Raw genomic sequence first — 14,999 nt, forward strand, 5'->3', positions numbered from 1 at the left:
TGCTTCGGATGGGGCCTGTCTTGAAGTGATTCCCAGAGAGGAGTGAGTGTCTGAGAAGTGGTGGGCAAAGAGTTGGGGGCGGGGGGGGGGGGCTTGATCATTACCTCTCTGTCTGGTCCAAGCAGTGATGACCCTTTTAGTGTGCGGGCCGGAGAAATGAAGTGAGACAATCATAAACTTAGAGAGCGAGTGTTCTTTTCATCAAGGTGAAACATGAGGATGTCATTATTCGGGAACTGCGGGACCCTCCCCATGGCACACACGCGAGCGCACACGCAGCCTCTCGGGTGAGCTCCTTGAGAACGTGAACAGTTGTGCTCGTGACGTAGCCCCCATTCTATGTTGCTATATTTTCACCCACAGGATGGCAGTAGTCAACCATCCAGAAATACTCCACTTTCCACCTCCATCCCGATTTGAATTAATCAACAATGAATTTCTATCGGCTGCATTGCACTTTCACGATGCCGTTGATAGACAATGTACGGCGACGTCCCTTCATTTCTTTCTAAATGGGAGTGGACAAAAGAAGGAAACGTATCGCGGCAAATGGTTTTCGATGTATCAACACGGATTATCTCGTTAAATAAATCTGGAGGGAAATTGCCATCGTTGTGATCGCTCGGGCATTTCAGTTTCCGAATTTGGACATCTGTTTCTTGTCCTTGGCAAGAACAAACACTCGGCGCGCAGCCTGTTTGATCGTGTGCAGCCTGATAATGTGGGATGCATATTTAATGAGAGCGGTGGGAGGCTGATGCATGCAGCCCTCAGCAGCCTCCAGGATGCGTTCGGGGCAGCGCTTCAGGGAATGTAAAGCTTGATTGTACAGGAGGGACAAAACAAAGACTTTGTGTGTGTGTGTGTGTGTGTGTGTGTGTGTTTACATATTTGGGGTTTTATCAGGGACTATATACCAGGGGTGGCCAACCAGTCGATCACGATCGAACTGTAGCCCGCGAACTGGTCCCAAGTCGATCTTTTGGTTTGGGCGAAATGGGGGGGGGGATTGTGTGTCTTTGTGGGTTTTATTAATATTGAATATTTTTGTGTGAGTGTACACTGCACTGTAAGCATCATATCCGTTTTACTTTCACAAAAAGCATTAAAAAATATATAAAAAATAAATACATACAAAAACAGGTCACCTGTAATCTACGTTGGCATCACCGGAAATTGTTAGTGGGCAGCAGTCTGCAATTGCAGCTTGCGATCAGAGCTGTCGCGATATAGATTTTTTATTTTTTTTAACTCAGTCAGTGTGTTTCATCTGCAATTCACTGATGGCACTGGCAAATAATTTTAAAACGGTACACATAAGCATAGTGATGTTCATGCATTTAACACACTGCAAAAGTGTGTCCCATGCCTCCGCGTCAGGTCTCTCACTAAGGTAGGCAGTTATTTGCTTTTCCCAAACTCACATACCTTTGTATCGACATTATTTTTATGTGTTGTTCATGTTAGGGGCCATTAGGGCTGTTGCTCATCAAGGCACACTGTATGTGTGTGTGCGCGCGCGTATCATTTGGGTGTGTGCGTACACGTGTGGTAACAACCGATTGTGAAGTTTGGTTGGCTTGAAAAGTCAAAAAAAAGGTTCGGCCCCCCTCGTATATACAATAATGACATGAATAATCCTGATTGACTGCATTGTCCATGGAACATTTCCAATCGTAGCTCCTCAATCACCACTTCTTTACCCAGCAAACCTGTTGAGTGAATCAACAGCAGCCTCTGGCAGTGGCCAAGGTGCAACCAACATAGTCTTGCTTGACATTCGTGCCTCAAAACGTTTCCTGATTCGCCCTAGGCTTTTCATTGCCTTGCAGTAAATGTGTAATGGGTCAATCACCTGATGTAGGCGGAGTTGCTAACTCTTCTGGATAGTCCATAATTTCTCATGCAAATCTATGAACACGACCCCATACAGCGGTGACATTTGGTGTTCTGCAGATTAAAAAAAATAATAAATCATGGGGAAAACGATGCCAAAACAAGGTGGAAATGCACTTGGACTCCATTGATAGTTATCCAAAAACCACCATGAGGTCATTCTGGGGGTTCCTCTGGTATCAGAGGAGATTTAAACCTTTTTCTTACCTGAGTAAAAGGCTTTAATTTTACACCTGATGTGCGGACAGGCATTCCACAGACCCATCGGCAACTTGCATAGAATTAAAAAGTAAATGTTGTCAATTGTAATGCTCCATTTAAGGAAAGTGAACATTACTATATTTTCAACCTCTTATTCGGGGAAACTGCAATATAAGGCAGATCAAAGTTGAAGGAAAGTTTCCATACCTGAGCTCCATCATCCACGCAGGTTGGGTGTTATGACTACTCATGCAACCACCCAATCACCCCCCCCCCCCCCCCCACCCCAGTTTGCCTTGAAGGATAAACATAAATAATGAATTTCTTCTCCAATAGCAAGTGTGGAGGAGTCCTTACACTGCTCACATGCCACACCAAATTTGTCACTGTACTTATTGTTCAACACATTATTTCTTTCTCCCCCAGGAAGCTAGCTGCTCATCACCAGTAGGACCCCCCCCCCCCCCAAAAAAGAAATCAAAGGGATTTAATAATTTTCTCCAGTATAGTTCTTTGTTGTTTTACAAGCTTCTGTCGTGACACTGCCGTGCCTTAAGCTGAGTTAGCCGTTTTGGCATCAGAATGAATTCCTGTCACTCACATCAGTGGCATTAAACATTTGAAAAGCAATTGGTGTTTCATTATTTTCCCCATAGTCATTCAAGGAAATGAGTCAAATGGCTTCCACTTCTACAAATGTTGGAACATTACATGAGTGGATTGGAAAAAAAAAAATCAACCAAACTACTCTTGCGTCCTTTTTTTAATCTCAATCGCAAGCTCGGCTCTCGGTAGTGTCTTTGGATTGGCCTTTCCAAAAGTAGAATTTTCTTTTGTTGAACCCAGGGTGTAATGCTTCAATTCATCATCACGCCTAAATGAAGAAATTCTGACAGTTTTGGGTCACAATTGAAGAGGATTTCGAAACGTTAAACTTGACTACACATAAAGTGTACAACAATCTGGCCAAACGTCATCATTTGTCCTCCTTTGCAAACGACAGGCCAGATTCTCTGCTGTCTCTCAAATATGATCCTGCCCTGTGGGGTGTGTTGAGAGTGATCGTTTTCGCCTCCCCAACCTAAAAACGGGTTCAGGGATGACAATTGGTCAATGTTAAACGTGTTCAACGTTTCTGATTGCAAATCCCTATTTGTGAATGGGCCGCCCCACGGAATTAATGATTCAGAGGTAGATGCCCCCCCCCCCCCACCCTCACCAATCCTTGCCTCCTTTGCAGGCTCCTGGCTGGACATGTCAGATTATTACTATACCAAATGCCAGACGCATTTCGACAGCAAGTTTCAGGTATTTTACATGAACTACCATCTAATCATCTGTGTTAATATCAATTCTCCATCATTCCGCAGGAATTGACTTGCGATTGATTTTCCAGGACCTATGATAGTCCAGATAAGCCAATGTCTCATACATGTCTTGTCATTATTTCAGCAGAGTGGCAGCGTCAGGCTTTGAGCTCATGTAACAAATCTAACGGACACATTATATCTTTCCGATGAAAACTGAGTTAAGTTCCCCCAAGTGAATCAGCTTGCCAGTGAGTTACTAGAATAGTAAGACGTGAAGCATGTCAGCGCTAGAGTGGGTTTGTGAGTTAGGCAGAGAAGCTGAGTGGACATTGGGTTGCCTCTGTTTAAGACTATGTTGAACTTTGGAATGAGTTCAAGGTTGGTCTCAAGAAAGGCTGCTGATCAACAACACAAAATAAACCAGGCAAGAATGAGTATATTCAGCTGTTCAGTTTAATTTATAACAACGGTAAAAAGTGAATCTTTTGCTTGCAAAATAGGAGTGTTTTCTATGTACAATATTTATACAATAATATAGAGTTAAAAAAAAACACATCTGACAATTTATTGCACAACACATTTATAACTTGTAGAATCACACATAAAACACATGGGTCCTTTGTCATATTTCAACATTAAACAGGGAATGGAGGTTTTTTTTCCTCATCTTTTTGTTTTGAATTGAATTAATGGAGCTCAACAAAATTAAAAAAGGAGCCCAACCCATGGACAGGCGTGATCGAGCACACAAAGACATTTGCCATGGTCACAGTTTGGTGCAACAAAAGTGAAACCCCGAACAGGCCTCAGGCAGACAGTTTCATGGAGATAAGTTTGGATTGGCACTCCATAAAAACAGCAGCAAAAGAGACCACCAGCAGTCGGGTACAAATAAAAAGATGTGAAATAAACAATTAAAGATGGAGACGGGCAGGATGCAAAGTGAATGAAGTGCACTCAGGCGGCAGAACACGTCGAATTTACAATGACCGGCTAATGAGCCGACTGCACGTGGCATCCATCAAGAAAGATTCGGCCGGAGCTCCAAAATTAGAAGCTCTGCAGCAGGTTCACGAGCTTCATTGTCCAGGTTACTTGGACGTTGTCATTCAACTTAATCTTCCCGCATTTTCTTCACAAGAGTGACAGGTGTTCTTGTCTCACACACTTGGCGCAATTTCAAGTACAATGCAAACAATGACTGATGAGACGGGGAGAAAGAACGAGTACTGTATACGTCGGGCCTTGCTGCGTCATTAATAACACTTTATCTCAGCGTTCTATTTGTTCTCCACTTATCTTCAACGAGTGGATTAGTGTTCATCGCATATCCGACTCGCATCCTGCTTTTTCAGTGCTATGACGTACATCTGAATGCATTTTTATGCAGGGACACGGGGTAATGTGAATAGCAAATCTCACTGTGGGAATATTCTTGAAGTGTGTTTGTATTGCTGTGTTCACCAAACAGAAAATGATGCACGGCACATTTTCGGGTCATACAGCGGTGCAGTGATTTGCATCTCTGCTTCGCTGGTTAGAATCTCTGCTCTGGCCTTCCTGTGTAGAATTTGCATGCTCGTGTGGCTTTCCTCCTGGTACTAACATTAACACTGTGCTTGAATACAGGTGAAAAAAAAATATATCCGTACTTAATAATTCGATTAAAATGTATTGCACATCAAAGTCAAAAGCAATTGTACCTAAATAAGTGTTTCCAAACACACAGTTGGTCCAGATGAAATGCAAATGAATGGATTGAACCTAAAAATTAAATACAACTGCGGACCGGTGGGCGAGTGGTTAGCGCGTCGACCTCACAGTGCAGCCGTACCGAGTTCGATTCCAGATCCGGCCTTCCTGTGTGGAGTGTGCATGTTCTCCTCGTGCCTGCGCAGGTTTTCTCCGGGTATTCCAGTTTCCTCCCACATTTCAAAAACATGCATGGCAGGCTGATTGAACACTCAAAATTGTCCCTAGGTGCGGATGGTTGTTCGTCTCTGTGTGCCCTGCGATGGGCTGGCGAGCAGTTCAGGGTGTCCCCCGCCTACTGCCCGAAGACGGCTGGGATAGGCTCCAGCACCCCTAGCAACCCTTGTGAGGATAAAGTGGATCAGAAAATGGATGGATGGACAACTGAACTGCATTGAGGCAGGGATTCTTTGACTCATTGAAGAATTTCTATCATCCTTCAGAGTGATCATGCTGTTGATGTTGGATGATGGTGTAGCGGTTCACACGCCTGACTTGTGGTTGGATTCCTACTGATGCTGTCAATTTGAGTGAGAATGGTTGTCTGTCCCTATTTGGCTCTTGTGATTGATGGCTTCCAGGGTGTAGTCTGCCCGTTGCCTGATGTCAGCTGTGATGCAGGAGCCTCCACCTCCCCACAACCCCGAACAGCATAAGTGCTTTCAAAAATGGAGGGATGGTTGTACTTGGTCAACTAATCTCAACCACTCTAGTTTTTTTTCTGGTCCACTTGTTTATCAATCACATTACTCTAGCGTTGGAACCGCACTACTAGAAAAACCGTACCGGCGTTTGTTTCAATCGCAAGTGAACACAGCCTTAGGAAACTGTCCCTGAATGAAATTACAATCTGCAGCACCGGAGTTAAGTGGTCGACACGTCTACTTCACAGTCCTGAGATTCAGAGTTTGAATCTTGGCTCCAGTCTTCCTGTCTGCTGTTAGCATGCCCTCCCCTTATTTGGGTCATTGAAGACTATTTGAGTGTCATTTGAAAAATGTTCATCATTGGGAATGTGACTGTGATCGGTTTGCCTATATGCGTCCATTGATTGGCTGGCGACCGGTCCAGGGAGCACCCGCTTTCTATCATCCAAGTCCGCTGGGATAGGCTCCAGCTCACCCATCTCAATCATGAGGACACGCGTTATAGAACATGTTTGGAAAGATGGAAAATCCACACTTAAATATAAAATGCAGAAGGCGAACCCACTGTTGGCAAAATGCTCATATGGCAACATCGTGGCGCACGTCCCTTCGTTACATGACAGCTCACTATTGTTGGTCAACAACATGAGCGCCTCGATTTGTTGATCTTTTGGAGACGAGTTGTCATTCTTTGCGTGGTTCTCTCCGAGACGAAGCATGAGCCCTGCTCCCCCCCACCGCTTGGAGTAGGACACTTTTAGACGATGGATGCATGGTGTTGAATTCAAACCTCACACTTTTGGGATGATCTGCTGTTTGAGTGTGTTTGCACGTTTTGGTGTGTGTCATTTGTATTAGGTCCATGAAGTTCACAAGCATCCATGCCTACACGAGTCTCTCTTGGTGAGTGCACTTGCCGTGTGCATTGTTACTCCTCCTCTTCCACCTCCTCCTCTCCGCCTCAGCGCATGCTTGTATTGTGTGTCTGCGTGTACAGCATGAGTGCGGATGCATGTTGGCGTGCGTCTCAGCTCTCGGCAGACATGGTTGAGATGATCTGCTCCACTTTATATGCCAACTTCTGCTTGTTGGCCTGCACGTCCTGCTCTAGCGCCTCCGTGAGCTAATACAAGAACACAAACACACACATACATAAAGATTTAGCAAGCTCACTAAGTGAAAGCAACGGATTAGCTCGTCATAAAATGATGCCAACATTTCTTTCATCATCGCGAACATTCCAAATTGGTGTCTGACTTTCAGCTGCTGCTGCTATGATTTTTCCCACTTTGGCCTCTGTGATGTTTATGCTTTTTTTTCTTTTTTTTAAATTCAATATTCTGAAAATGTTTGCCATCTCTTATCAGAGAGCACACATGCATGCAGCCAGTGTTGTGTCCAGCCAATGGCCGTGGGTGGCAAGAGGGCACCAACCACCGGCCAATCTGCCCACTCACAAGCTGGCCTGGCTCCCATGGAGACGATTCATTAACAGTTGTATGAACTGCTAAACCTCAGTGCAAGTGTGTTGTATGGTGGATATTGGCGTATAGCACTCGCACCAAGTACAGTAATGCAGTGTGTTAACATGTCATACAGTCGGGCAGTGATGGGCATTTGGTGGTCAGCGGGCCACACTCTGAGTGGCCCCTCATTGCTAATAAAAATTACAAAATAAATACATAGATTCAGATACACACACACACACACACACGCACACACACACACGTTTACTCGATCGCATTGGATCTCTGCATACTCGCAGTTTGGCCCCACAGTATGTTTAAAATTCAATTGTCCAAAAGATTTGTTTTTAGGGAAACGCATCATGGAGGTTCATGAGCATTTTTAGGAGAAATTATTAGGTTGAAAAACTCTGAACCCCCCCAATGACCATCAGTCATATTCCGAGTTTTGTTATTTGCGGACTGGCACTATATTTATGGCATTTTGTCATATCATCTGGTATGGAAGTGTGTGGAGCGAGAGTATGTGGCATCCCAGTAGCATTGATCATAAAATTGTGGCTCCCTCCAACATTTAAGTTGCAAATGCCTGCAGTTCAGTATGAAATTTACAGCGGCAATTGCAGATGTTTGCAGTTGGAGAAGGGTGTGTTTTTTTTTTTTTTGCTCCACATTTTAAGCAGTTGGCTCTCTGTTTAGATTGTGCAACTGACATTTACGACAGTGATGAAAAGAGCTGATCAACGTCATTTTGTTTCAGTTCAGTTGTCTAGACACTGTTTGATAACAAAGCCGATTGACAACGTTGGCCCTTTTGCATGAAACTGATCCAGATTATGCAGGTTATCCTGATATTTTCATTCTATGGGCATTTTAAAGGCATGTATACTACGGACAAAAAGTTCGGGGAAAAATGAGCTTTTACAAGAAATTTTAGCCTGAACCTAAAATACACTTCAGTATAGCTTTTCCAGGTGAATTCAATTTCACCCTCTCTAAAATTTTGAGTTCACATTTTCACCCGATCATTGTTTCTTCTTCAACAATTATTTCAACAAATAAACTTCCAAAGACATCCATGCCTTTCTGTGACTCTTCCAGTCTCTCAAGATATCTGCTGCAACCTGCTGTTGACAATGTGTTACACTCTAAACCCGGGGGCTACTTCTTTCAGAGAGCGTCCTGTTTGAAGCATCTAACTTTTTGTGTCGCCAATATTTTATTTCGCTTATCGTTTCAAAACATGGAAAGAGGACTTCGAGCTGCATATATTTTTTCATTGTACACCAACTCTCCAAAACAAGTTTCACCGATATTCTGACAGCAAGATAAGATAACCTTTATTAATCCACGTCAGCTTTGTCACTCTATTCCGCGTCAGTGTTGTTTATACAGAACACGCAGGCATTGTGAAAGGGCCTTTTTCTCTGACCAAGGTTGGGCTATATGTGTGCGCTTGAAGGTCACTGTTGAAAGTTGCAGATGCCATAATGATGAGCAATTTCGTCGTCGCATTTTCCGTCTCTGTGCCACACTAGTCCTCACCTCCTGGCTGTATTTGCTGACGTAGCTGTAGATCTCGTGGAGGGCACTGAGCGCATTGAACTCGCTGGAGTGGAGGCGCGCCTGCTCAGCCAGATAGGCATTCATGTCCTGATCACTGATGGCAGGCAGGCGGTTGATGTCCGCGTAGTACCTGAAACGGGAGAGGCGCACTGTTAGACGTGGGCAATCTTTTTTTTTTCCTCTTCCAGTCGTCTGCGTCCACAGCGGTTGATTTACATCGGAGGCGCTAGAGCAGGACAATCGTGAATTCACTCATTGGTGCGCGCATGGGTTTGTGTAATTGCATTTTATTTACACCGAGTGCCAAGAGCAGACAACTTGTGACAGCTTGTGTTTAAAAAAAACATTGTCAGAGGACCTTAAAAAATTGTATTTGAAACTGTAGTTGCAATGTTGAGGGAAAAAAAAATCTTAATTAACCCTTTCAGGGACAGCGGATACTACAGTGGGCAGCTTATCATGTTATCAGGTTTCAGGCTGCATGAAAGGGTTCAGTGCACATGAAGCCAGCAGGAACAGTAACACCGAACATGTTGCAGCATGCATCAAACCAAATGCTATTAATAAATCACACAATGCTAACATATTGGCATTCATTTTTAATCTGACCCTGTTGCGGAAGCGATCAGTGTGCATGTCACATCCAACCGATCTTTTATTGAGGAGCTTTTTACACCGAGATATATTTAGTCACACACAGAAATGGATACCTTTCTACCCAGCTTTTGTAGTGCGGGATGTCCTTGGCGTAAAGCAGCTTGGTGGAGGGCGAGTCTTTGCCCAGCCGGTGCTCAGAGGTGGAGCACGAGTCCATGAAGGTCTGAGCCACCACGGACAGGCAGGCATCCGTGATGCTGCTCTTATGAATGTCAAAGACAAACTGCGGGTTCTTGATCACGTTCACCCAGAAGCGCAGGGGAAGGCTGGGAATAGCACAGGGAAGAAAGATGTAGTGTGGAACAGTTTCTGTTTAGATGAAATATCGAGTGACATGGGATATTTTCAAATATCAAATATTTTCATTGTGCATTCCGACTTCCTTCCACATTCCAAAAACATGCATGTTAGATTCACGGAAGAATCTAAATTGTCCATTGGTGTTAATGACTTGGTTGTCCTGCAATTGGATAAGAGGAGAAAGAGTTATCGAGATTTCCATCCATCCATCCATTTTCCGTTCCGCTTGTCCTCACAAGAGTCACGGGGGGTACTGGAGCCTATCCCAGCCGTCTTCGGGCACGAGGTGGGGGACACCCTGAACCGGTTGCCAGGGCACACACAGACAAACAACCATGACGCCCACACCTAGGGACAATTTAGAGTGTTCAATCGGAATGTGGGAGGAAAACGGAGTACCCGGAGAAAACCCCCGCAGGCCCGGGAGAACATGCAAACTCTACACAGGGAGGCCGGAGCTGGAATTGAACCCCGTCGCTAATCACTGGACCACCGGGCCACCTGGACGGATTTCAAACATGTAACTAACCCTTTCAGGAACAACGGTTTCTCCAGTGGACAGTTGCATAAAGACTTCATTTTGACCCCCCCCCCCCCCCTCCAAAATAAAGGCACATTTTTTCTTAAAATAACTGACAAGTCTTAAAAATTGCAAAATGCAAAGTGCTCAAATATTTGATGAATTTGCAAATAATGTTACGCATGTTGATGTAAGAAAACACCAACACTCGTTTAGCTGAGACAGGTGGGAAACGAAATGTAATATGGTATCATGAATATGATCACAAAATTCACATTAAAAAAAAGCAAATATAATACGGTCACATTCAGTGAATGAGAAGAATATTCCCATTCATCCATCTTCTGTAGCGCTTGCCCTCATGGTTGCACCTGAGCTGGTGCTCATCTCTGCAATCTGGGTCCACCTTAGACCAGTCGTCAGTAAATCATAAACAATCTTCATCTGGTTGTGTTTTACCATTCACCCTCTTCACTGGAGAGCTTTGTCGAGATTATTCAAATCTAAATAGTTATATGCATTCGAGTGTTAGCAGGCAAATGAGGCGTTGCCGTCCTCTTTGCCTGTAAGTCAGCCGTAGAGCAGCAACAAAAAGGTACTCCTCTGGTGATTTGTAAAGTCCATTGCAGCGGAGGATCACTTGGGAAAACACGACACTCACCAGTTGCTCTTCCAGGTATGGCGGACATCCGTGTCGTAGATCCCGTGTCTGTCGGCCTGCTCGTCCAGAAAGTCAAACATGTATTTGATGGCGAGCGGCAGGGCGGTGCCCCGGCACACGGTGCTAAAAAGTGTCTCGAACAGGTCATCCACAAATTTCTGCAGCGTGCCCTGAAGAGAACATTAACACAGAATTATCCTTTTTGGATTCTGATCCTTAGTCTGTGAATGCCATTATTGGATGGATGGATCTCAAATACGTATGTAATGGATCTACATCAAGACTTAAGTTTTATTGTCAAAAATATTCCGATTTTTGGTGTGTTTAGTGCAGTTTATGTATTAAAATATTGTTTCAGTGAAAATGTATTAATCTTAAAAAATCTGTTACAAAATGAATATGTAAGTAAGCTCAAGTAGAATTTAAAAATCTATAGGAAATCAATACATAAATTATTACCGGTGTATATGTACCGTAATTAAAAACATGGAAGTACTACAATAACACATGATAGACACATTTCAAAAAAACAAAAAAAAACATTGGAAATTAAATTAAAGTAAATGCATATTGATGATGACATTACTCGTGATACGTGCCTTTGTCGCCAAGAGCCTGGTGAGGTAAATCTCTGACACCATTTTGCTGCCTCGCTCGCCTTCCTTCTGGTCTCCGTGCTCGTGGTTCTTGACCAAGTGCCAAACTTTGACCCCGCTCTCCAGGTCGGGTGTCAGCATGGGCACGCGGGAGTGAGGGCTGTCGGGGCTGGTGGGTGTGGAGCGGAAGGGGATGTCCACGCCTGGAGGGTCAAATTGTCAGTTTCATTGACAGTTGGCATTTTGTTCACTCAAGACTATCGTGCCATCCCGTTTTGCAACACTCTGACTGATCTCTACATAGCAATGGGATTTCTTGATTTGACTTTGGTTCACCATGCTGTGTGTTGAGCTTCATGCGCTTCGCCATTCACACTTTTAAACTTTGTAAATGAAAGCTCCCAGTTGATTTTTGAATCATGTGGGTTTATCTTCTCAGGACCATGTCGTTGTTATGAAGGACCGATCTTGATCAACAGCTGCCCGTCTGGAAATGATACTGTTGCCCTGGTGGATTGTTACAAATCGCGGTACATTTGTTTTTCGTTGACAGTACTGACCATATCTGCTGATACTTCTTGGGAAGCTGGCTGAGCATGGGATGTTGAACGACGACATCTGTTTGGGCACCAACGCCACCACGCAGCGATCTGTCACCTGGACAATCAAAGGTAGGTGCTTGACTTTTTGTATATGCTGGCAGTTGCATCACAGTGCTGAATGATAGTCGGTGTACGCTAGACTGCATCCCGAAAAAGATGGGGTTGAACCAACTACAGTCGACTTTACTGTTCAAGTCGTCAAAGTTTAAAGGGTTGAGGTTGCAAATGGGTTGAAGTTCCAAATGAGGTTTTTGGCATCTTGACTTCCAATGGGCCAATCTGTGGACTCTCTGGTCCGCTGTTGTCGCTAGGCGAAGATCGTGAAGTTGTCATGACAAACGTGTCGCTTTCAGTTTCATAAAGCGACACGAGTGGTGAGACATTGGTTTGTGTTGTCGCAAACAACGTTGACGGTGAATCAAATTTGTGTTTGCATTAGTTGTCTGTGTATCCGTCTTGTCTGTGAGAGCGAAACATTCAAATAACTGCATTTAGTGCAATGGCGAATTGAATTTTTAATTATTTGTTTCTATGTCCGATCTTTGTATATTTCTCGATGTGAATCAGTCCATGGCACAAAAAAAGCTGGGGCCCACTGTACTGTGCTGAAAAATATGCATGACATCATCGATAAATCAATTTGACTTTCATAATATCGTAGTCAAATACAGAAAAATCTTGCGTTGTTCACCCAACCCCATACCATGAAGAAAACTCCTCCCACATTCCAAAATCATGGATGACAGGTTAATGGAACACTTTTGTCCCAAGGTGTGGTTGTGAGGGTGAATGATTGTTTGTTTCTGTATTCCCTGCGATTTGCTGTCAACCAGTTCAGGGTGTCCTGCGCCTCCTGCCCGAAGGCAGCTGGGATAGGCTCCAGCACGCCCGCGACCCTCGTAAGCATTAGCAGATGAGAAAATGGATGCATGGTGTTTCAACACCCGATAGATTAGAATTAAAAGAGCAAAACTACACTTTTGCCAAATAAGAGAAATGAATATCCTCTCTTGCCAGAAAGAGAGAGTGTACATGTGTTTATAAACTGAAGGAAGAAATGTACAACGGGTAACATTGAATAATGATTTGTCCTCCGTGAACGGTTTGTGTGTACCGAGATTTCCTTGAGCAACAACTTAAAAAGATTTGAAAAAAAATCATTCTTTCGGTTGGTTCCTCTTCTGTTTTTTTTTTTTTTTGCACACCTGGTAGTGAAGGAGTGTGTTGAGTCTTTTCCAATCACCCTCGATCTTGGTGGTGATGTCTTCATCCTGAAGAACGACACGAGCCGACCTGCCCTGACGCCACTCTGTAGTGTGTGGAGAAAATCACCCAAAAAATGGGTCACATCCAAGAGGGCTGTTGGACCGTTACCTAGCTGATCTCATGTCCATAAATTGACTTGGTCAATGTGGTCCTTGGGCATCCAATTAACATGCTGCTTTCTGGCCGACACAGTTGGTGTAACACTCCCGTCATAGTTTCTTGGTTGCTTTATATTTTCAGAAACAAATAATTCCTGCACATACTGTAATATCCACGTGTTTGAAGTCCGCCGACTTCAAAAGGCACGGCCGAGCGAGAGACATCGGGAGCTGGAATCGGGTTAGATCATTAAACCTCCTGTTGTGTTGCTAGTTGACAAAGACGACTTTACCACTCTGCAATCTTGCTTGTACTTGAGGTCGATTAATTGCCAATCATGCATTCGGATGCCTTGCAGAAATCAAAAGAGATTTGTTTTGCCTTGCAAATTAGCAGCGGTGTGTCAATGAGACCGGCACACCTCTTTGCAAAATATATAAGTCTGTCCTCAAATATAACAAAAACTGCCAACCTTTTTTTTTCCAATTGTCAACTTGTTGTGCCCAAACACAATCTTACTGATTTTCCTTTATTGACGCCCCCTGCTGTCCTTGGGACACGGGCCCAACCCGTGACTCATTAATCCAATCACATTCGGACACTTGCTCATCCAATCACAATCATGGACCTGCAGTCAGACAGTCAGAACTTGTAAAGTAAAGCAAATTCACTAATGGCTGCCGTAAGGATTTAAGTCTGCTCGTAAAATAGTGTTGCACTTTTGCAGAATGCGAGCGACATCTGCAGCCAGTCCGAGATGCCCCGTCACGGAGGACGCCGCAAAACAAAAATCCTCCTCTTACTCTGTCTGGAAAAAAAAAAAAATTGGCTTATTTGTTCCCTAGATCATTTTTATATTTTATTATTACATTTAGAGTTGTTACAAAACTGAACAAAATGGAAACTGCTAGTTTTGTCAGTTCGTGCCCTTGTATGCGCATGTGCGATGAGCCATAAAACGGATATGCTGCCCTGTATGTCAATCAAGTGTCCAATTTCATAATGGATGGAGGCAGTCTATTTTTTTTCCTGGGTGGTATGACCCAATATCATTATTCCTGCCGCTAAGAAATGAACATAGCAGGATTGTTGCAAAGGATGTTGGAGGAATTTCAAGTTTCCAGAATTCTCACCTAGGTCCATGTCGTTAGCTTGCGGTCGCTGGGAGCAGGGCATGTTCTTGTACACGGCATCGAGGATCTTCTCCTTCACCTGGGTAATGGTGTCACAGTTGAGCACCTTGACGACGATCTCCGGACTGTTCTCATTGTCGGCGTTCACGCAACTCAGCGTCTGGCCATACGATACAGAGAGGAGAGAAAGAGGCGGCTGTGACTCTCCCCGGCTAAGCCCTTTTCATTAGCCGCTCCTCTTTCGAGTATCCCAGTAGAGGGGATCTCAGGGGCAGAAATGTAATTTCACACCTCCAGGATGTGGCTGTACAGCTTTGGCAGAGGCTT

The 14,999-nt window shown here is 44.1% G+C and overlaps 1 protein-coding gene across 2 annotated transcripts in view; it reads right to left on the reverse strand.

Moving 5' to 3' along the window:
- Positions 1–3,838: 3,838 nt before the first annotated feature.
- The window catches only part of LOC147200988 (plexin-A2-like), a 126,669-nt gene continuing 115,508 nt past the window's right edge, over positions 3,839–14,999 (reverse strand). Inside the window, exons 25-32 of one of the 2 annotated variants that reach the window (XR_015101581.1) lie at positions 14,673–14,832; positions 13,380–13,483; positions 12,133–12,229; positions 11,576–11,775; positions 10,977–11,146; positions 9,557–9,761; positions 8,818–8,968; positions 3,839–6,929 (exon numbers count right to left, since the gene is read on the reverse strand). Coding sequence is in view for 1 of the 2 variants with exons in the window: in XM_086117424.1 (XP_085973550.1) it covers positions 6,834–6,929; positions 8,818–8,968; positions 9,549–9,761; positions 10,977–11,146; positions 11,576–11,775; positions 12,133–12,229; positions 13,380–13,483; positions 14,673–14,832 (1,191 nt within the window). In the remaining variant the exon portion in view is untranslated. Of the gene's footprint in view, positions 6,930–8,817; positions 8,969–9,548; positions 9,762–10,976; positions 11,147–11,575; positions 11,776–12,132; positions 12,230–13,379; positions 13,484–14,672; positions 14,833–14,999 lie in introns of both variants that reach the window. The other variant, XM_086117424.1, reaches the window with a different exon arrangement.

Source organism: Hippocampus guttulatus, chromosome 8 (assembly GCF_054856545.1).
Source record: "Hippocampus guttulatus isolate MCC_2025c chromosome 8, RoL_Hgut_1.0, whole genome shotgun sequence".
Classification (NCBI taxonomy): domain Eukaryota; kingdom Metazoa; phylum Chordata; class Actinopteri; order Syngnathiformes; family Syngnathidae; genus Hippocampus; species Hippocampus guttulatus.